Raw genomic sequence first — 22357 nt, forward strand, 5'->3', positions numbered from 1 at the left:
AGAGGGAATATAGGGAGCTAGATAGAGAGATGAAAAGCAGGATCACAAGGGGAGTCTCTAGGTTGCTGTCTGTGTCATATGCCAGTGAGAGAAAGAATAGGATGATTGGCAGATGAATGCATGGCTGAAGTGTTGGTGCAGCAGGCAGGGATTCACATTTGTGAATCACTGGGATCTCTTCTAGGGGAAGGTATGATCTGTAAGAAAAGGACAAGTTAAACCTGAACTCAGTGGTGGGGGGGGGGGGCGGGGGAGGGGGGACACATTGGCAATATCCTAGCAGGCAGGTTTACTAGAGCTATTGATGAAGGTTTAATTTAGGTTGGCAGGAGGATGGGAACCAGAGCGATCGGTCAGAGGATGAGGAGGTTAGTGTAAAGGTAAACACAGCACCTTGAGAGACTTTGAGGAAGGATAAATAGTGGATGGGGCCTGTACTCACTGGAATTTAGAAGAATGTGCAGGGATCACATTGAAACATATCGAATGTTGAAAGGATGTGGAGAAGATGTTTCCTCTGGTAGGTATATCCAGAACTAGAAAGCATAAAATTAAGGGGAAACCTTTTAGAACAAGTGTAAGGAGGAATATATTTAGCCAGAGAGTAGTAAATCTGTGCAGTACTCTGTCACAGATGACAGTGGAGGCCAAGTCCATGGATACATTTAAGCTGGAAGTTGATTGTTTCCTGATCAGTCAGGGTATCAAAGGATATGGCAAGACTGCAGGTGTATGGGGTTGAGTAGGATCCGAGATCAGCAATGATGGAATGGTGGAGCAGACTTGATGACCTAATTCTATCCTATGTCTTATGGTTTTATGGTCTAATTGCAGCCAATTGGATGGGTTGAAATGTGTCTATTTTCATTCAAGAAATATCAGGAACAAGGATGAAATTAAACCATGGATCAATATATGGAGCTATGATGTTGTGACTGTTAGAGGCTTGGCTGTCACAAGGGCAGGAATGGCTGCTAAATGTTCTGGGGTTTAGATGTTTCAATGTGGACAAGAAGGGAGGTAAAAAAAAGTGGGAGAGTGACATTGCTAATCAAAGATAGCATCATAAATGCAGAAAGTAAGAATGTTGTGGAGGGATCATCTACTGAATTAGAGTGCGTGGAAGTCGGAAATGGGAAGGGAGTAATCACTCCATTGGAAATATTCTATAGACTGCCCACCCCACTCACCCACCCAATAGCAACAGAGACTGAGGAACAGAATATGGAGTCAGATTTTGGAAAATGACAGGGTTGTTGTCTTGAGTGATTTGAAGCTCCCTGATAGTGATTGGGACCTCCTCAGCACAAAAGGTTTAAATGGGGCAGGATTTGTTAGGTGGGTCCAGGAATGATTCATGACACATTATGTAGATAGCCTGACTAGAGAAGAGGCTATATTGCATCTGATACTAGGCGAAGAATCTGCAGTGGTGACAGATCTTTTGTTTGGCAATAACTTCGGAGACAGTGACCACAGATTTTTGACTTACACCAAGCCTTGGGCAGGGAATATAAGAACATAAGAAATAAGAGCAGGGGTAGGCCATCCAGCCCATCGAGACTACCCTGCCATTCAATAAGATCATGGCTGATCTGCCAGTAAACTCAGCTCCATCTACCTGCCTTTTCCCCATAACCCTTAATCCCCCTACTATGTAAAAAGCTATCTAACTGTATCTTAAATACATTTAGTGAAGAAACTTCCACTGCTTCCCTGGGCAGAGAATTCCACAGATTCACCACTCTCTGGGAAAAACAGTCTCTCCTCATCTCTGTCCTAAGTCTTCTCCCCTGAATCTTGAGGCAACGTCCCCTAGTTCTAGTCTCACCTACCAATGGAAACAGTTTTCCTACTTCTATCTTATCTATCCCTTTCGAAATTTTGTATATTTCTATAAGACCCCCTCCCATTCTTCTGAATTCCAGAGAGTATAGTCCCAGGTGACTCAATCTCTCCTCATAGGTTAACCCCTTCATCCCTGGAATCAACCTGGTGAACCTTCTCTGCACTGCCTCCAAAGCCAGTATATCCTTCCTCAAGTATGGAGTCCAGAACTGCACACAGTACTCCAGGTGTGGCCTCACCAGTACCCTGTATAGTTGCAGCATGACCTCCCTGCTCTTGAATTCATTCCCTCTAGCAATGAAGGCCAACATTCCATTTGCCTTCTTAATGACCTATTGTACCTGCAAGCCAACTTTTTGCAATTCATGAACAAGCACTCTGCACAACAGCATGCTGCAACCTTTCACCATTTAAATAATAATCTGGTCTTCTATTATTCCTTTCAAAGTGGATGATCTCACATTTACCAACAGTGTATTCCATCTGCCAGACCTTGGCCCTCTCACTTAACCTATCTATATCCCTCTGCAGACTTTCCACATCCTCTGTACAATTTGCTTTTCCACTCAGTTTAGTGTCATCAGCAAATTTTGCTACGCTACACTCAGTCCCCTCTTCCAAATCATCAATGTAAGTGGTAAACAGCTGCTGGCCCAGCAACAACCCCTGTGGCACCTCACTCACCACTTACAGCCAACCAGAGAAACACCCATTTATACCAACTCTCTGCCTTCTATTGGTTAACCAATCCACTACCCATGCCAATACACTTCCTCTGACTCCATGCATCCGCATCTTATTTGTAAGTCACTTGTGTGGCCCCTTATTGAACGCCTTCTGGAAATCCAAGTATATGGCATCCACCTACTCCCCTCTATCCACTGCACTCATTATGTCCTCAAAGAACTCCAATAAGTTTGTCAAACAGGACCTGCCCTTTCTGAATCCATGCTGCATCTGTCTAATGGAACCACTCCTTTCTAAATGTTTCACTATTTCTTAATGACAGCTTCAGGCATTTTCCCGACTACAGATGTTAAGCTAATTGGCTTACATTCGTCTTTTGTTTACATCCTTTTTAAAAAAGTGGCATGACATTTGCTGTTTTGGTAAATGATTACCGGTGCATCTACTATAACCTCTGCCAATTCCCTCAGCACCCTTGGATGCATCCCACCAGGACCAGGGGACCTATCTACCTTCAGACCCTCTAATTTGCTCATCAGTATCTCTTTAGTGGCAGTGATTTTATGGAGATCCTCACCTCCCATTTCATCCATAACATTCTTCTTTGGCATATTAGACATGTCCTCTACTGTGAAGACCGACACAAAGTAGTTGTTCAATGCCTTAGCCATTTCCTTATCACCCAATATCAGTTTCCTCTTCTCGTCTTCAAGGGGCCTACATTGACTTAAGCCACCCTCTTTCTCTTTATATATTTATAAAAAACTTTTGCTGTTTTTATATTTTGTGCTAATTTTTCATACTCTATCTTCCCTTTCCTTGTTCCTTGTTTAGCTGTTCTTTGTTGATTTTTAAAGTTTTCCCAATCCTCCAGACTGCCACTACTCTTTGCGACTTTATATGCATGAGTTTTTAATTTGATGCTATCTTTTATTTCCTTAGTTATCCAAGGCTGGCTCTCCCCACTCTTACTGTGCTTACTTATGACTGGAGTATACTTTTGTTGAAGAAGAAGAAGAAGAACAGCCCTGAACTTGGCAGTGGAGTTATCGGGGCACTGTCATGACGGTGTTTCCGTAGCAGGCTATTCTTGTTTTTATGAGGCTGAGTTGCTAGCTCGACGCTCAACCTGTCTTGGGTTCGAACTCAGGAACCTTCGCTCTGGAGTCTGGTGCTGATATTATTGCGCCTCAAAGTGGGACATACTTTGAGCACTTCAAAAATCTCTTTTAAGGTATTCCATTGTTCCTCAACTGTCCTACCAAATAGTCTATGCTCCCAGTCCACATTAGCCAACTCCTCCCTCATCCCGTTGTAGTCTCCCTTGTTCAAGCATAATACACCGGTTTTAGATCCATTTCATCATCTGTATGTGAAATTCAACCATACTATGATCATTCTTTCCAAGAGGATCCTTGACTACAAGTTTGTTAATCTTACCTGTCTCATTGCACAGGCCTAGATCTAAGATGGTATTTTCTCTTGTAGGTTCACCAACATGGTGCTCAAAAATGCCATCACGGATGCATTCTGTGAAGCTCTCCTCAAGACTTCCTTGACCAACCTGATTCACCCAATCTATGTGGAAGTTAAAATCCCCCATGACAACTGCCAATCCATTCTTCCAAGCCTCAGTTATTTCTTGGTTAATCACCTCTGCCACTGCAATATTTTTATTAGGTGGCCTATAGACAACACCCACCAGTGATTTTTTTTCCTTCACTATTCTTAATCTGTACCCAGATGGACTCAGCATTCTGCTCCATAGATCTTATATCGTCTCTCACAATTGCCTTATCTCATCCCTAATCAAAAGCACCACTCCACCTCCTCTGCCTTCCTGCCTATCTTTCCGTATTACCTGATACCCTTGGATATTTAATTCTGAGTCATCTCCACCTTGCAACCAAGTTTCTGTAATGGCCACTAAATCATATGCCTTGGTACTGATCTGTGCCACAGTTTCACTAACCTTGTTTCTCATACTATGGGCATTTAGATAAAGTGAGCAGATGGTATAAGAAAGTATTTAATGGGGGGGTGGTTGAATTATGATGCCATTTGGCAGGAATTTGGGTGTACTTGCATGGGTTTATCCATTGAGGCAGGGAAAGGATGAAGAAAACGTTTAAAAGAAATGTGCAACATCTTATCAAGGTGAAGAAAGAAACATACTTAAAAGTTTGGGAAGCAAGGATCAGACATAGCCTGAGGGAGTTAAAGGTAATCAGGAAAGAGCTTCAGTCCATTCAGCTGTAAGGGAACATGAGAAGTGCTTGGTAAGTAGGGTTAGGAAAACCGAAGGTGATCTGCATCTACTAAAGAACAGCAGCATGACTAAAGTGGGGGTAAGACCAATCGGGAATACATGAGGAAATGTGCCTAGAATCAGAGGTTGTAAGGGAGATCCTTTCAGCAATGGGAGGGACCTTGAATGTGAGTTTAGCATTAAACAGGCTGAAATGCACGAACGTTTCAAGGTTAAGAAAGAGTGCTGGAATGTTCCTAGGACTCAATGGAATATACCCGAGGTTACTTTGGGAGGTGAAGGATGATTGCTGCACCTTTGGAAATGTTCTTTACCTCTTCACTGGCCACAGAGGTAGTACTAGAAGGTTGGATGGTAGCAAATACTTTTCCCTTGTTCAAGATAGTTAGGATACTCCTGGTAATTATGGACAAGAGAGTGTTATGTTAGTAGTGGACAAACTATTGGGGAGAATTCTTAGAGACAGGATTTATGAGCACTTGGAGAAGCACAGTTTTTAATTATTAGTCAGAATGACTTCGTGAGGGGCAAGTCATATCTTACATGCCTAATTGAATTATTTGAGGAATTTAAAAACAAACTGATGAAGTGAGTGTCATCATGAGTGTGGTGTATATGGATCTGTGGTGAAAAAGGCGATTGACAACATGGTAAACTCAGTCTGAAGATCAAGAGGCATGAGTTCCAGGGCAACTTGGCTGCATGGATTCAGAATTGGCTTGTCCACAGAAGGTAAAGGGTAGTACTATTCTACCTGGGTGACCAGTGGTGTTCCGCAGGGACCTGTTCTGCAATCTCTATTCTTTGTGGTTTTTATATAATGATGCATGAGGAAGTGGCAGGGAAGTGTGGTGGTGTTGTGGAGGGTGTAAATGGTAGATCCTTCAAAGTTGTCGTTAGGTGATTAAGAAGGCATATGGTATGTTGGCCTTCGTTAATCGGGGGATTGAGTTCAAGAGCTGCGAGGTAATGTTGCACTCTATCAAACCCTAGTCAGACGACACTTGGAGTATTGCTTTCATTTCTGGTCACTTTATTAAAGGAAGGATGTGGAAACTTTAGAGAGGGTGCAGAGGAGATTTACTGGGATGCTGCCTGGAATAGAGAGCATGTCTTGTGAGGATAATTTGAGCAAACAAAAGCTTTTCCTTTCAAGTGAAAGAGGATGAGGGGGGACTTGATAGAAGACAGAGTGGACAGCTGTAGACATTTTATCAGGACAGAAATGGCTAACATGAGGGGGCATCATTTTAAGTTTGGAGGAAAGTAAAGGGGGGGATGTCAGGGGTAGCTTTTTAGAGAATGCTGGTTGCATATAACATGCTGCCAGAGGTGGTATGGTGGCAGTTATATCAGAGGCCTCTTAGATAGGCACATGAATGAAAGAAAAATGAAATGCTATGTGGTAGGAATGGTTATATTGATCTTAGTGTAGATTAAAATGTCAGCACAACACAGTGGCCTGTACAGTATTTTACTGTTCTGAGCTCTGTGTAAAATATGATTGCATTCCCCTTTTATCCTCCAAGTTCTGTGTTTGGAGCTTGGATGCCCAGAAGTTGCAGATCAGCGGCCATTGTAGAATTCATTCATCGATGTTGATGGAAATGGACCTGTCAGTGTTTGTTTTCTGTTTAGGTAGTATGCTGAAGCATTATCTCAATTTTTTTTTTAAACAAATACTGATAATTACACTTATGATTATCTAAGTATATTCTCCTAATTTAAAAAATCTGGTTCGTTTGCTATGGATACATTGTGGTTCAAAACTGGACCATTAGCACCTATTCTTATGAATAAGACATGTATTGTTGGATCCACAATAGGATATCTATAATGCAGCATCTGAAAGTAAGAACGGTAGAAACAGAAGTAAGCTATTTGGCTTTCTATCCCTGCACGGCAGAGCCTGATAGTCTACTTCAGCACCACTTCTGGATTGGGCAGGATTAGGGACGTGAGAAGGAGATCACAATGTGAGTATGCTGTCACATTAAGTAATTTCAGTATGGCCACTGGCCTGAGCTTTGACAACCAGCAGTCAGAGTGATGATCCGTACAGTGCATTGCACTCTGGACCGGCCAGTCAATCTGATCATCTTTGCTGCTGTTACCTGCGAAAAAGGTGGAAGAGAGTCACTGTGTATTGGGCAGCATGGATGGTGTGAGATTGAATAGGGGGTCTGTGTGCATGAAATGGGTTAGTGAAGTTAGCAACAGTGCTAATTGTGAGATTTTTACGCCATTGTCCCACCTCCCTTTCAGTTATCCTCAGGTTTACCATCTGAAGACGGTGATCATGTATTAGTTTTGCTCATCGTATAACATAGTAAAGTACAGCCCAGGTGCTCTGGCCTATGATGTCTATACCATTCACGGTGCCAAATGCTTGCAAATGATTCATACCCTTCTATTCCATACATATGCATGTACCCAGCTGAAAGCCTCAACACCACTTCCATATCTATTTTCACCCTTACTGTACATCTGGCAGTCGGTTCTAGGCATCTCCCACTCTCTGAACGCAAAAGAGAAATCGTTCCGCACTCCAGACAAATCACCTCAAATATCAACACATAATCACCCGAGTGCTGCAGATTCTCACTGACCTTGAAACAGCAGAAGCACGGTCATGATCTTTCAAGAATCACGTGATTCTGCATGGCCTCAGTAGACTGGAAAATTACAAATGTTACTCTACTCTTTAAGAAGGGAGAAAGACAAAAGAGAGGAAATAATAGGCCAGTTCGCCTAACCTTAGTGCATAGGAAAGTGTTGGAGTCCATTATTAAGGAAGAGGTTTTGGTGTACTTTGAGTCTAATGATAAAATGAGTCAAAGTCTGCATATTTCTGTCAAGGGAAATCTTGCCTGACAAATCTGTTAGAGTTCTTCAAGGAAGTAGCAAGCAAGGTGGACATAGGAGAGGCAGGTGATGTCACTTACTTAGATTCTCAGAAGGCATTTGATAAGGTACCTCACATGAGGTGACTTAACAAAGATAAAATCCTATGGCGTTGCAGGAATAGATAGAAGAATGGCTGACAGCCAGGAGGCAGTGAGTGGGACTAAAGGGTGCCATTTCTGGTTGCTGCCCGTGACTAGTGGTGTTCCTCAGGGGTCAGTATTGGGACTGCTACTTTTCACATTGTTTGTCAATGATTTAGATAATGGAATTGGTGACTTGGTGTCAAAGTTAGTGGATGATATGAAGATAGGTGAAGGTTGTGCCGAGAAAGCAATGCGATTGCAGTGGGACTTAGACAAATTGGAAGAATGGGCAAAAAATTCACAGGTTGAGTCTGTGGTAAGGAAGGCAATTGCAATGTTGGCATTTATTCAAGGGAATAGAATATAAAAAACAAAGAGATAATGCTGAAGCCTTATAAGATACTAGTCAGGCCACATTTAGAGTATTGTCAACAATTTTAGGCCCCTTATCTCTGAGAAGCATTGACTGTGCGGATAGTCAGAGGCTTTCATGATGGCTAACATGAGAGGTCACAGTTTAAGATGCTTGTAAGTAGGTACAGAGGCGATGTCAGGGGTAAGTTTTTCACTCAGAGGGTGGTGAGAGCGTGGAATGAGCTGCTGGTGATTGTGGTAGAGTCGGATACTATAGGGTCTTTTAAGAGATTCCTGGATAGGTACATGGAGCTTAGAACAATAGAGGGCTATGGGTAACCTTATTTAGTTAGGTAATTTCTAACTAAGTACATGTTCGGCACAGCATTGTGGGCTGAAGGGCCTGTATTGTGCTTGAGGTTTTCTATGTTTCTATCTCGGAATGATGTGTTATCATTGGAAAGAGTCTAGAGGAGGTTCACAAGGATAATTCCGGGAGTGAAAGGGTTAACATATGAGGAGTGTCTGGCAGTTTTGGGTCTGTACTCACTGGAATTTAGAAGAATGCGGGATGATCTGATTGAAACCTACTGAATGTTGAAAGGACTAGATAAGGTGGATGTGGAGAGGATACTTCCTCTGGTGCAGGTATCCAGAACCAGAGGGCAGAATTTCAAAATTGAGGGATGATATTTTAGAACAGTAGTAAGGAGGAACTTTTATTGCTAAAGAATAGAACCTGTGGAATTCTCTGCCACAGACTGCGATGGAGGACAAGTCCACAGAGATACTTAAGACAGAAGTTGATTGGTCAGGGCTTCAAGGGGTATGGTGAAAGGGCAGGTGTATGGGATTGTAAAGTATCTGGGATCAGTTATGATGAAATGGTGGAGTGGACTCGATGGGCTGAGTGGCCTAATTCTGCTCCTATATCTTGTGGTTTAAGCAAGGTTTTTGCACAAAGATAGGCAGCTCTGTGTGCAGCAGCATGGATTATTGGTAGGATGTGGTGAGCTAGCTGAAGTGCAAGGCCAATGATGAAGGTAAGATAATAGCCCCTGTTGTGTCAAACTACTGAATAGCAGAGTTTAGAGATACTGTAAATCTTACAATATCTAAAGTGGTCATGTCATTTGTGTTTCATTAAATATGTAAAGTTCATCATGAATTATGATCTTGAAGCCTATTTTTGGGGTTACTGAATTTAGATTTTTAAAAATACCGGTATCAGGTCAAATGTTATTGACATGTGTTGTTAAATTTTGTTTGTAGCAGCAAACAGTGCAATACAGAAATTACCATAAGTTATAATAAAAAAATATGTAAAATAGATAAATTGTGAAAATTAGAGCAAAATAGTGAGGTAGTGTTCATGAACACCATGTTGAATGTGCATCCTCAGCCCCCTATACTTCCTCTTCATTAATAGCAATGAAAAGAAGGCATGGTCTAGATGGTGAGAGTCCTCAATGATGAATATCATTGAGTCAATACCTTTAGAAGATGACCTTGATGGTCGGAAAGTTCGTATGCTTTTATTTAATTGATATGTGGTTGTTCAGACACAACAAATTGGCGACAAGTACAAACCTGAATATCAGCAAATGTCACCAACTGCACAGTTATAGGACGACAGACTTCGGAGGAAGGAAGAGAGACGGTGAGAGGAAAGAGTGAATCAGTATGAAGAAAACCATCGTGGATGTTAGCAAAGTAACGCCAGAGTAACTGCATAGTACACAGTGAAAGACACGTGACTAGCAAAGTTGAAGTGAAAATAATGTGATGATGGCTTTAGTTAGGAAAGTAGATGGATTTGATAGTGCTAATGAGGACTGGGAATTGTATATCGAGAGGGTTTAGCTTTATTGTAATGTGAACAACATGATGAGGAAAAGAAAATATCCACACTTATTAGCTTAATAGATGCTAAAACATGCAAGCTTTTATGCAACTTAGTAACTTCTGAAAAGCCACTAAGCAAGCGGATGTTCGATTTTTACATAATCACTTGTGCTCTAAACTGCTGGTAAAAGCTGAGAGATTTAAATTTCACAAAAGGAACCAGCCAAAGAATGAAAGCATTTCTGAATACAATGAAGAACTGCACAAACTTCCTTAATATTATGATTTTAGAGAGAGACTTTCTGATGCATTAAGGGACAGGCTTGTATGTGGCATGTATAGTGAGAGCACTCAAAGAAGCTATTGGCAGAAAGAGGCCTAATCAACAACGGGCATTGACAATTGCAATATCGTTGGAGACAGCAGAAATGGATGCATCAGACTTAGAAAAAAAGATTTTAGAATGTGAAATACATGAAATGTACCTCAGAAGTACAAGAAGCCAAAAATGTAATTGACGTGGCAAATCCTCCAATGATGCAAATAACTGTTGGTTCAAAGAAAAAAGTTTGCAGAAAGTGTTACAGACAAAGCCAAAGTGAGTGCAAGTCAGACAAAAAGCACAACCAAGGAGAAAAACCACACAACAAAAAGTTTCAAACACAAACCAAACAAAGGCATAAAGTGATTGAATGTGAAACTGAATCAGACCAACGCAGAGTCTGACAAAGCTGTTATGCTTAGAACTGCATAACATTACTGAAGCAGATTGCGAATTAATATGGATCACAATAGATGTGTCTGGTGTGGTACTGAAAATGAAGTTGGATGCAGGGTCAGCTTTGTAATTTCAGAGGTTGACTACAACCAAACTGTTTTCTAAGCTACCATAAGAGAAAAAAAAGGTTTGTGATATGAAATACCTACATGGGCAAAAAAAAAGTGTCTCCCAAAGGCAATCTGAGAGTAAGTGTGACGTAAGGAGGCAAAACACAGCAGTTAGAGATTTACGTGTTGTAAAGTGGAGGGCCGATTTTCTGATTTTCAAACGTGAATTGTTGAGAAAAATCCAACTAGACTGGTGCACGATCACAGCTCTCAATGTGATATCAATAGGCAACTGAAGCCCAAATGGTAGCAATGACCAGAGACTCTCGTATCTGCTTAATACTAATGAGAAGATGTTTGAGAAGGGTTTTGGTAAACTGAAAGGCACAAAGGCCAGAACTGAGCTGGATGAACCAAGATTCCATAAAGTGCTTTAAGCACTGTGTCCTAAAGTGGATGATGAACTTCAGAGCTTGGAGGCATCTGGCATTCTCTCCAAAGTTGAGTGGAGCAATTGGGCCACACCTGTCATCCTGGTGATTAAGAAAGGGAAGGCTGGAGCTGTTTGTGTATACTGGTACCTCAAAGTGAGTATCAGCCTTGTGCTATGTACTGTGCAATATCCCTGCTACAAAAAGACATTTGTGCATCTTTGGCAATAAGGAAAGATTTTCAAAGATTGACTTGTCAGAAGCCTATCTGCAAATATAGATTAAGGAGTCAAGCAGAAAGTTATTCACAATCAACACTCACAAAGGACTGTTGCAATATAATTGTCTCGTCTTTGTTATTGTATCAGCTCCAGCAATTTGATAAAGAACAATGGACCAAGTGCTCCAAGATATCCCAGAAACATAATGTTACCTGATCACATCATTGTGACTGGGAAGAATGATGAAGAACACCTCCAGACCCTTGGTAAAATGCATATCAAGCTGAGTGAATATGGTCTGCGAGCAAAGAGCGAGAAATGTGAGTTTTCAAGAATGACAAGCAGGGCTTACATAAGTCATGAGAGAAGACTGAAGCAGTGTTCAGGCACCCAAACCAGAAAATGTGTCACAACTCACGTCATACTTGGTAAACTACTATCACCAATTTCTCCCAAACATTGCTACGGTGCTGCACCCTTTGAACTCACTGTTGTAGACAGGAGCAAAATGGGAATGGTCAGAAAGATGTGAACGTCTTCAAGGAAGCAGAGACTAATAACATCAGATGAACTGCTCATGTGTCCCCTTATTGTATTTGTGCAGTTTTGTCACACACTATGAAAGATGGATCTGAATGTCCGAGTGCATTTGCTTCAAGATCACTGACGAATGCAGAACATAACTATGCACAGGTCGACCAGAGGCCCTTAGTCTAGTGCGGGGATAAAAGTTTAATCCAGTGACAGACCCCCTGCCCCTTGTATACATTTTCAATCCCAGTGATTACTACCCAGTTGTAACGTTGAGTACTTTTCCTAGGAGCCCACTGTTATGACAGAGTTAAGTGGTACCAAACAACACAGCATCACTGACAGCTTATCACCTCCTCCACTATTGACGACTGGAAAAGAAAAGTCTTCATTCTGTTACCCGGTAGAAGAGTCCCACACAGCATTGGTGCACCAGTTGTTGGTAACAAATTCTGAACTGCAAAGCGAAACAATGAATGACAAGTCTGTGACATCACCATGCAAGGATGGCCAGCTGAGGGTAATCCTGCCTCCTGCTCTCTGTCACACGAGTTAACCTCGCCTCCCATGTGCGCGCCTTTACTTAAGTGATATGTAGTTGTGCAGACAAAACAGCAGTGATATAACCAGTTGGAATGCTCTCCAAGGGACGTCAATAGAAATTTGTCACATTGAATATAGAGAAAATAGAGCAGTGGTTAATCATGTATCTTAGGATGTGCCTATGTTGATTGTCACCATGAAAGTGATATTATTTCCAATCCACACTGGCTGTGGTTTCCCAATGAGTAAGTCAAGGATTCAGTTGCAGAGAGAGTTATAGAGGCCCGGGTTTGAGGCTGTTGATTGGTACTGAAGGGATGATCATGTTGAATGCTGAGTGTAATCAATGAGCAGCAGCTTGTCATAGCTATTGCAATTCTCTAGGTGATCCGAAGGTGAGTAGAGAGTCAGTGAGACTGCATTTCTCTTCCCAATTTTATCTCTCATCCCCTTATGCACACCCCTTCTGTAAACTTCTCAGGAAAATTTTGTAACTTCTCTGCTCTGGGCTTTCCTTCTTGCTAGCAAGTCTCTCTCTGTATTTTGATACTGAATCATTTTGAGATTTGTTCAGTGCTGTGGAAATATATGAAAAGGCAGTCACACTTCCTTGCAAATTGAGAGGATGTGCGATTTTGAAAAATAAAGCTAACAAAAGGAGTGAAACCACTTAGCAAAACTTTTTGATCTGAATATTATTCAGGGTTTTAGGAATTACCAATAATAATGAATTCCTGGAATAATACGCAATAATTATTGAGATTTATAAAAATCCAGCATATTTCAATGGCGCGCACATGATCTCATTAAGATGGGTGAGGGGTTATCCAATACAAGAAATTTCATACAGTTCAAAGATCCTATAAATTTTCTTTGCAATTCTTTTGATATCCCAAGTTCCCTCTATTGTCTGTCTTCCATTCATTAATAATTAACTGTTGGATTGTGATATTTGAAAGTGCATAGCTTATGTTAGGACCCTTCTCCTGAACTTAAAGTGCCGAATAGTGATGGTCCATAATGATTTGGTCTTCTATTGCTATGGTGAAGAGGTGTTGTGAAACCTTGTATAGTTGCACTGTACATATTTTTGTTATTAATGGAATAGCATTCAAAGGGCAGCAGGAAATGTAACCTGGTTGCAAGCAAGGCGAACTGATTTTATAGTAGATAGAGCACCAGAACATCTCAATTAAATTACTTAAATTGATTCCCTTTAAAATCTTATCTGTTATGTTTCTGTGCATTCAAAGCAAATTTCAATTTAGTGAAGGACAATGGCGCCTCTGAGATTCAAGGTAATGGGATAAGAGTCTGTATCTGACAGCCTTGTATGGATTTGCAGGCGCGGAGGTTAGGCAGATACTGTCAAGTTACTACCCACTGAGAAACAATAACACAGAACTGTCTGTAATTTATATAAACACTGCTGCTAATGCCATGGGCATTTAACCTGACAGTCAGACCACTAGTTCAAGCAATTATTAAAGATGCCCAGCAGTGATAGTTTGAGGATCATGGAGGACTCAGGGTTTGGTCTCATAAATAACTTGTTGTTCAATCATAGCATTGTAGTGGATATTACACTTGCTTTTGTATAATGAGTCATAAGATATAGAAGCAGATTAAGCCATTTGGCTTATTGAAACTGCTCCACCATTTCATCATGGTTGATTCATTTTCCCTCTCATGACAACAAATGTCCACATCTTACCCTCCATACGCCTTCCCCACCAGTTTCCATCCGTCTCACTTTCTCTGCGACGCCCTTGTCCACTCGTTCCTCCCCACTGATGTCCATTCTGGCACTTATCCCTCCAAGCACATCAAAACCCACTCCTACAGCTCATCTCTCATCACCATTCAAGGCCTCAAACAGTCCTTCTAGGTGAATCAGCATTTCACTTGTGTGTCTGTTGGGCCCTCGTTTTGTTTCTGTGCTCCTGGGGCAGCCTCCTCGACATTGGTGAAACCCAGTGTAGACTGGGGTACTGCTATGTTGAGCATATTAGCTCTACCTGCAGCAAAAAATGCACTTGCCATGGTGGGGGAGGGTGGAGAAGCATTGGGAAAGGATGAAAGAACAATCAAAACTGCAACTACTTCAACGATAGGAAACTAGAGGCATGAGGCACTGAGATATATTGAGACTGATCATACTAGATCGGGAATACTGCCTGAGTTCATTGCCCGTGGTGCCCACTGGCCCACGCTTCCCTGTGCTGGGTAGAGTGAGCTGGTGTGCTCCAGGAACTCCAGCAGTGGGGCACTGCCTCTAGGGGATGGCCTTTTGACAACTCATCATTTGTTGAACTGATTAAAAAAAATTGAGTTTAATTAAAATAGTTCAAATGAAAAAATAACTAAATATGGAAAAAAAATAGTATTTTGAAGTCCTGTAAGTTAACTAAACATATCAAGGTAAAGCGAAGATAAAAATAAAATTCTCTTCGTATTTTTCCGTTGGCCAGTATAAGCCTGACTTTGGATTCAGCACTTTAACCCAGTGGTGTTCCGAGGCTGAACTCAGCGTTGGAGTGGGAATAGCAGGTGATCGCGCTGGACCCCGTCTCAGCTGTATCCCTGTGCAGGTGCAGAAGACAGAAACAAGATGGACAGAAAAGGGGAGTTAGACAACAGTTCTTAATGGTTTTACTGCTGAGCTGAAAGTTATTTCATGGTAGCAATCTCTGCGAATTAAGATATCATTCTAGTGTGTGTAATATCGTGGTGGTATTTCTTATGTCGGGCAAATAGTGCTGGGAATAACAGGAAGATGGTAACGTATGACTCGGCTCCCACATCCCGCAATGTGTATTTTGCCATTTCATTCACAGAATTATTTATGCAATTTTGTTTTAACTTTAAAAACTTGATTGTTTAAAGGGTGAATAGTTTAGTGATAATCAGAGCTAAGTCTCTCTAGTTCTTTTTGTCCTTGTGACCCCTTCGTAATGGTACACTGCAGGCAAATAATTATATTTTATAGGATGGTAGCAAAATTCACCATGCAGAAATTACATTTGGAAATGCAGCAAAAACTACTGCTGCAAGCAATGCAGTTGTGAATGGGGATGAATGTTTTGAATATTTGACCTGTACTATCAGAAAAGTTGCATTCTGTGGCATGTTGAATTCTTCAGTGTTCTCTAGTTTATGTTCTCATTGTCTATAATCATTCTGTGCAAGAAGTGGATGTGGAGGCTTCAGGCTTGGGATGAAAGTTAAAAGTTTACCCCACTTTGGGGGAAAAATCTGACACAGTTTTGAGGAGAAATGGTTGGTTGCTGGACCTTTGGGAAGCTCATTGATAGACTTCAGTCCCCTTCAAAAGGTGATAATAGATGAAGGGCTGCTGAGGTGCTTCAGGTTGGTGTTTAGAAGCTTCCGGTTTTAGATAGTGCTACCCAGTGACTGACTTACTGCCTGTTACATTACTGGCGTTTAGGGCAGCATTGAAAGTCCTCCATCTCTGTCTGTCCATACAGCCACTTGCAGATAAAGAAGGATTTTTCATTGCTGTTTCTGTAACAGTTTATTTTTACAAGTCAGGGTTGTTGTCCCTGAGCTGAGCTCCCAAACCTGGAGGGCCAATGGACCAATCTTAGTCTGGCCTCTACTCTTTGACCTTTCTGGCATGGGTGACACTACCAAGAGCCAAAGCACAAGGCCCTGACTCCAGCCAACTGGAGTCACTGAGGCACACAATGCTCCAAACCCTGCAACACAGTTGTGGCCCTTTTGGAGTCCGGCAGCTGCTTATCAGCGGCAAAATACTAAAGAAAATACACCTTATTAATAACTCTATTAATAACAATCACCATTAACAATGGAGAAGCGTGCAGAGATGAGGCTAGGTGAGTAGAGGCAGACATGAAGATGAGGCATGGTGAAGGCAAGTGGCGGTGGGAAGAGGAGGAGGAAGAAGCAAGGGAAGTCCAAATATCTGATCAATTTAAGCGCCAGGCCGAATTGGAAAGGTTAGGTATTGGTGAATCATGGTGGTGGAGTCCAGGCCCCAGAATGGTCTGAGAGCAAGAAATGACCTGATGTTTAGATGATTTAAACACCGAGCCAGATTGAAAAGGCTAAGGTGTTGGGACCAGAGGCAAGGAACGGGCTGGTTCTGCTTGCTGTGTTTACTCAGCTCTACATTGAACTGAGGCTTTGGCCTGCTCTGACTGCTGTGATGCCTGGCTTCGTGTCTTTTGTAAAACTTCAGTTCTGAATGCTATTTGCTTACTTTTATTGTTTGCATGATTTTCTCTTCTCTGCATACTGGGTGTTGATGGTCTTATTCTAATGGGTTCTTTTGGGTTTCTTTGTTTTGTGGCTGCCTGTAAGGAGCTGAGTCTCAAGGTTGTTTAATGTATACATCCTTTGATAATAAATGTACTTCGAAAATTATGAATTGTATTTTTTTTGTCAGGGAAAAGCACAGCTATCATGTTTTCATAAAATTCTTTGATCAACATCGCTAAAAGCAGATTAACCAGATTCCATCACTGTTTTTTTGTGGGGTGACGATGTGTGCCAAATGCTGCAGTGTGAGGTAGAAATAAGATTATTGTACAATTGTGATCTTTTCATTGAACAAATTCTTTTATTTCGACTTGAAAAGTTGTTATTCAAATTTCTGAATTTAAAAATGGCGTACCAGTCTTTACTTAGCTTTTGTAAATGTTGAGTTTGTGCTTCATGTGTATTTTACACTCACTGCATTTATTTGAAAAGAGGAATAAGTGATGCAGTGGTGTGCTTCTGAAAGCAACTGCACACAGGATCAAATATCAACTTGTTTGGTATGGAACTTGAACAGAAAATCAAATGCCTAAAATTTTTAATTTATGCTCATGTTTTCTGCAGCTTTGTCAGTTAGTAAAAGTGATCTTATAAATCATGAGTTAATTAGTAGGTCAGCATGCATTTACCAGCCACTGGCAATTTTAGATCTAATTTATTATTTCACTTCTCAATGTGAATGCAGCTCTATATATCATATTTTAAGGAAAATATGGTCAGGATTAACATATCCAGCCACACTTCTGGAGTTGGGTCATTTTTAGGGAGGAAAAAGCTGTATTTTCTCCCATAATAGTTACATATCACTTTGGCACTCAGCCACTGTTCAGAATTAACTGAGAGGATTATGCTGGATTTTGTTTCTTTTGGGATTTAGGACTGGCTTCAGCTTAGCCTCGGTTACATTGGTATTAAATGAAATGCATTTCTGTTCAAGAGTTCATCCTTTAGCTGTTCTGACTTTGGAGTGACTTCCAAGTCAATCAAATCAAATTCTTGTCCTGAGGTTAATGGCTATTTCAAATTTACTTTGATAAAAACTAAAACTATTAGAGCAAGAACATTAGACCATTACCAAAATAATTACATAAAATATTACAAAAAAATGTGTGTTGTTTACTGTACTTATCTGCTTATTATGTAATCTTATTGAATATCTTTAAGCTCAAGACAACGAAGGTAGTTTCAGCTTGTTCTTTAAATTTCTTTACTTTTGGAGTAGTTGGTGCAAGAGGTGTGTAGTTGAGGAAGCAAGGATTTATCACCTATCTCTGCTTGCCCTGAAGTTGGTGGTCATCTGTTTTCTGAACCACTGTACTCTTTATTGTGCAGGTAATCTACATCCACAGTGTCCCAGCAGTGATTAAAGATGATGTTTCCAAGTTGGAAAATCATCGTTGATGTTGTGTCTTATCAAATTAACATACATCTGATTTTATGTCTTTAGTTAAGATCCAAATGGCAAAATCTGGAACCAGATGATCACAGTTTTGATTCCACGTCAGAGCATCATCTGTCTTTAAAACCCTTGAAGAAATATCAGAGATCAGCATTTCTGGACTCTGAGAGTGCCGTTAATTGTTTGAGAACCAACAACATTCCAAGGTAACATTTGGCTTGAGGTGTTCTACATTCATGGCGGCTAAATACTTTATCCTGCAGTGTATGTTAATACCTTCATCTCATTTCAACAATTTGGTAAAACCGACAAGAATGGGAATTCGTTATAAATTGGGTGTTTCCTATTTACCTTCCACAAATTTTTGCTGGTACTAAGAAACAATTAACTCCAAACAGCTGCCTTAACATTCAAGGACAGCCACATGAGTTGAGACTTGGAATGAGAGCAGAAGAGCTTAAAAGTGTTAGGTCTTGGGCTTGCTTGTGAGTTTCACTTTACAGGAATTTAAAAGAGGTAGGTTAGCTAATTGTTATTTCAGAAGTGATTGGGTTATGAAGTAATTATCTGCAGCCAATAAAAACAAGGTTGGGTCAAGCAAGGCATCTACTTTGGGTGTGGCGGTGAGCTGGTATAGGAGTAAGAAGGCTCTGGCTTAAGAGGCTTGGAGTCAGAAGGCTGAGAAAGTGTCTCAGGTGCTTGGAGTGAAAGCAGGGTCTTTAAAAAAAAAGACACGTTTCATTGATTGGTTATTGGATAGCATTTTCTCTAATAAAAGTATAGTTAAGTGAAACAATACTAACAAAATCTCGGCCCAGAATGTCAACTATGTTCTTTTCCATAGATGCTGCTGGACTGCTGAGTTCCTTCAGCATTTTGTATGGGTTGCTTGGATTTCCAGCATCTGCAGATATGGTTGTGCTATGGTTAAGTGGAGAAGCCTTTTGGAGCAGAAATTGAAGCTAGGAATTTGAGGCTTTGGTGAAGGGGCACAGATAAGAGGTACAGGTTTATTTTGCTGCCCATCTTTAGTGCTTGAATTAGTGTGCACAAGACAGCATTTAGGGCAGTGAAAAGCTGCTCTTACAAGATGTGGGGCAGGGAACCTCATGGTCTCCCTGATGTCAACGCCTGTAGGAAGTCCAGCCAGATGCAGCTTCTGACAGACGAGGATTTCAATGTACTCAGTCTGGGAAACTGAGAACCCCATAACTGAGACAAATGCACAAGCCTTGATCAGTAAATTTGGAGGTGTCACAAATAGTGAAGAAGCTTGTTGTAGATTTCAAGGAGATCTTGATCAGGTAGGGAAGAAGTCTGAGGAGTGGCAAATGAATTTCAATATAGATAGCTGATGAAAACATAATGTATCTGAAACCAAAACAAAGATTGCACATTAGCATAGTCCTTTCAGACTGGCACTGGTGTTCAAACCCCTGCCAAGTAAAAGGAGGTAAAATGTATTTTATCACTAATTGTGTTGTGCGTGACATAAAATATGTATGATGGACTTCTTTTTAAACAGGATGCTTGAAGATATAGGATAATTTAGAAATCCAAGAGCATTATTGACATTGTTGTTAAAGCAGGTCTCATCCGTGATTGATTTAAGATACTCTTATTACAGACTTGAAGAGGTTTTAAAACAAGAGATTATTGCTGGTGTTATTAGCAGATGACTGCTTAAAGCACACCACATGAGCAAGAGACCCTGGTTTATTTTAAATGGATTAATGCAGCTGTTAAAACTGAGTGTTCATCCATTAACATAGTCAACAGTAATTTCTAGGCTTTAATCTGTGTTTAGCCTTCACTGCTCCTAATGCGGGGTTCTGGTGCTGGTCCCAAGTGCTCCCATAAACCTGAAGTCTTAATGAATATAAAATTCACTAATGCAATGAAAGGAAAAAAAATCCATCTTTTCTAATATCATTTCCATGATATCTCCAAGAGCAGCTGGTTTACAAATAGAAGGCTTAGCAGCTCAAGTATTTTTTTTATGAATAGAAGTATAACATACAATGTTATAGAAAATAACAAACGACAGGTCAAAATTCTTATTCTCATCTCTCATACTCATTTCTGGAGAAACTGACAACTGCTGAAACTCAGAAGTTCTCTTTGCAGGCTGATCAGTGTCCAACTAAACTCTCAGGTTACAGACTGTTATGGGGGAAAAAAAACAACTTCAAAAATATCTTCCCAAACAGTCTCAGCATCACACTTTGAGAATGTTTATAATTATTCTACTACTAGGGAAAATGGTTAAAATTCTAAATCAGTCAGTAGTTTGAAACTGCACATAGATCTGCAGAAGCACACAAAGCATTCTACGTTATCATTATTACATTTGACCCAGTTTGATGCTGTCAAGAGTCACATCCTAAGTAAAACACGAAGAATTCACATCACTAGGGATATCAAATGAGCGGGTACATAGTCAGAAGTGAACTTAATATTTTGTTAATTAAGCTGTGGTTATTTGAAATGAAATGAAATTAATTTATTTTTGGTCAGTACGAACATAACAAAAAGCATTATTTACAATGATGATTTCGTAGGAGAAAGTTACAACAAAAAACATAGATATTTCAGATGGAGCCTCAGGCAGTGCACAAGGTTGTAAGTCATTCTTCATAATGCTGGGGAAGCTAATCAGCCTGTTTTGGATTAATAACATGGCAAACAACACAGAAGTTCTAGAATGGGAATTTGACAAAGGTCGCTAGGAGCTTGTTTGAAATATATCATTGGAAATTGATCATTTAGACAGTGGTCCTATGGGATTATCTGTACCGCAGATGTTACTTAGAAGATAGTTGGCTAAATATTTGGAAAGCAATTCAAGAGGATCAAAGGAGAGACAAGAAATAGATTCGAAAAGTAAAATTTTATTGATGCCTGAGATGTGAAATAAAACCACAGTTATTGAAGATACTCAGTTGGGTGGGCATCTTCTTTGGAGCGAGTTTATAGACTGAGGACAGGGCTGTAGAACAGAATCCATTATGGCTTACCCCTGATTGTAATTTCTGATAGCACTTTCACACCTCCAGTTGCAAAATGGTCTGGCTTTATATGCATGTTGCTGTTACAATATAAATACAATATGAAGTTGTCATCAGGTTTTATCTGATAGCAGCATGAAGCTTTATTGTTGGCTTGGGAATAGCATTCGAATACAGTGTTGTAAATGATTAAGATGTTTTAATATTTTCCCACAGAGCCCCTGGGGTTGTCAGTTCTTGGCAAAGGAGCTTACCCCTTGATAAAGCACACGGACAATCAATTCTGAACAGCACTACAAACAATGGTACTTTCATATAAATGTTACTCTTAATGATATAAGTTTTCATATCTACAAATAATGCCTTAATCCTCTTCATATATATTCCTGCTATATTCACGTTTCAAATAATGTTTGTTGGCTATTGGACCAACGGTAAAGGGAAAATAACTCACACGTACTGATTAGGATTAAACATGTTGTACGATACTCAGACAAAACACATCAATTAGCTGTTGTTCTCCTGTGCAAGAATAGCGAGGTTTTCCTGATCTCCTTGGTTACTGGTCCCCTCTATACTTGTTCATTAATTTTGACGTTGACGCTGGTTTGAAAGATGGATTTTATTTTCATATCTGATTTAACATAAAATGCAGAACATAAAAAGCAGAAACTTTTTAACATTGGAGATGATCCTTAATGTGAAGATTAATTGGATTAACTTCTATTTAGATTTCCAGAAAAAAAATACATATTTAGTGTGGGTTTATCTTTAAAATATTATTTGAATTATTATACAAGTACTTGGTCACATTAGTTTGGAATAGTTTCATCAACTTGTAGCAAATTTGGGTGAAAGTGAGTACAGAATAATAATTAACATAGTGATTTGGAATTAAAAACAGTGTAATTTTCTCCATTTCCACCTCATTGCAGACCTTTTCTTTGTTTTGACTAGAGTGGGATTGATTGTGGCATTGCATAGACTCCACGTTGACATATTCATTTAATGAGTCATTTGGCTAACATCAGTATGTATTGGGGAAACACAGAATAGATGTAGTTCTGCTCAATTTTTCAGTGACATTTGCTTCAGCCAACA

At 40.3% G+C, this 22357-nt stretch overlaps 1 protein-coding gene across 6 annotated transcripts in view; it reads left to right on the top strand.

Moving 5' to 3' along the window:
- Positions 1-22357, top strand: part of LOC132384633 (uncharacterized) — a 134774-nt gene that overhangs the window by 56481 nt on the left and 55936 nt on the right. For all 6 annotated transcript variants that reach the window (XR_009508960.1, XR_009508961.1, XM_059955953.1 and 3 more), the window contains 2 exons: positions 18297-18454; positions 21473-21561. Coding sequence is in view for 4 of the 6 variants with exons in the window: in XM_059955953.1 (XP_059811936.1) it covers positions 18297-18454; positions 21473-21561 (247 nt within the window). In the remaining 2 variants the exon portion in view is untranslated. The remainder of the gene's footprint in view (positions 1-18296; positions 18455-21472; positions 21562-22357) is intronic.

Source organism: Hypanus sabinus, chromosome 2 (assembly GCF_030144855.1).
Source record: "Hypanus sabinus isolate sHypSab1 chromosome 2, sHypSab1.hap1, whole genome shotgun sequence".
In the NCBI taxonomy this organism is placed as follows: Eukaryota; Metazoa; Chordata; class Chondrichthyes; order Myliobatiformes; family Dasyatidae; genus Hypanus; species Hypanus sabinus.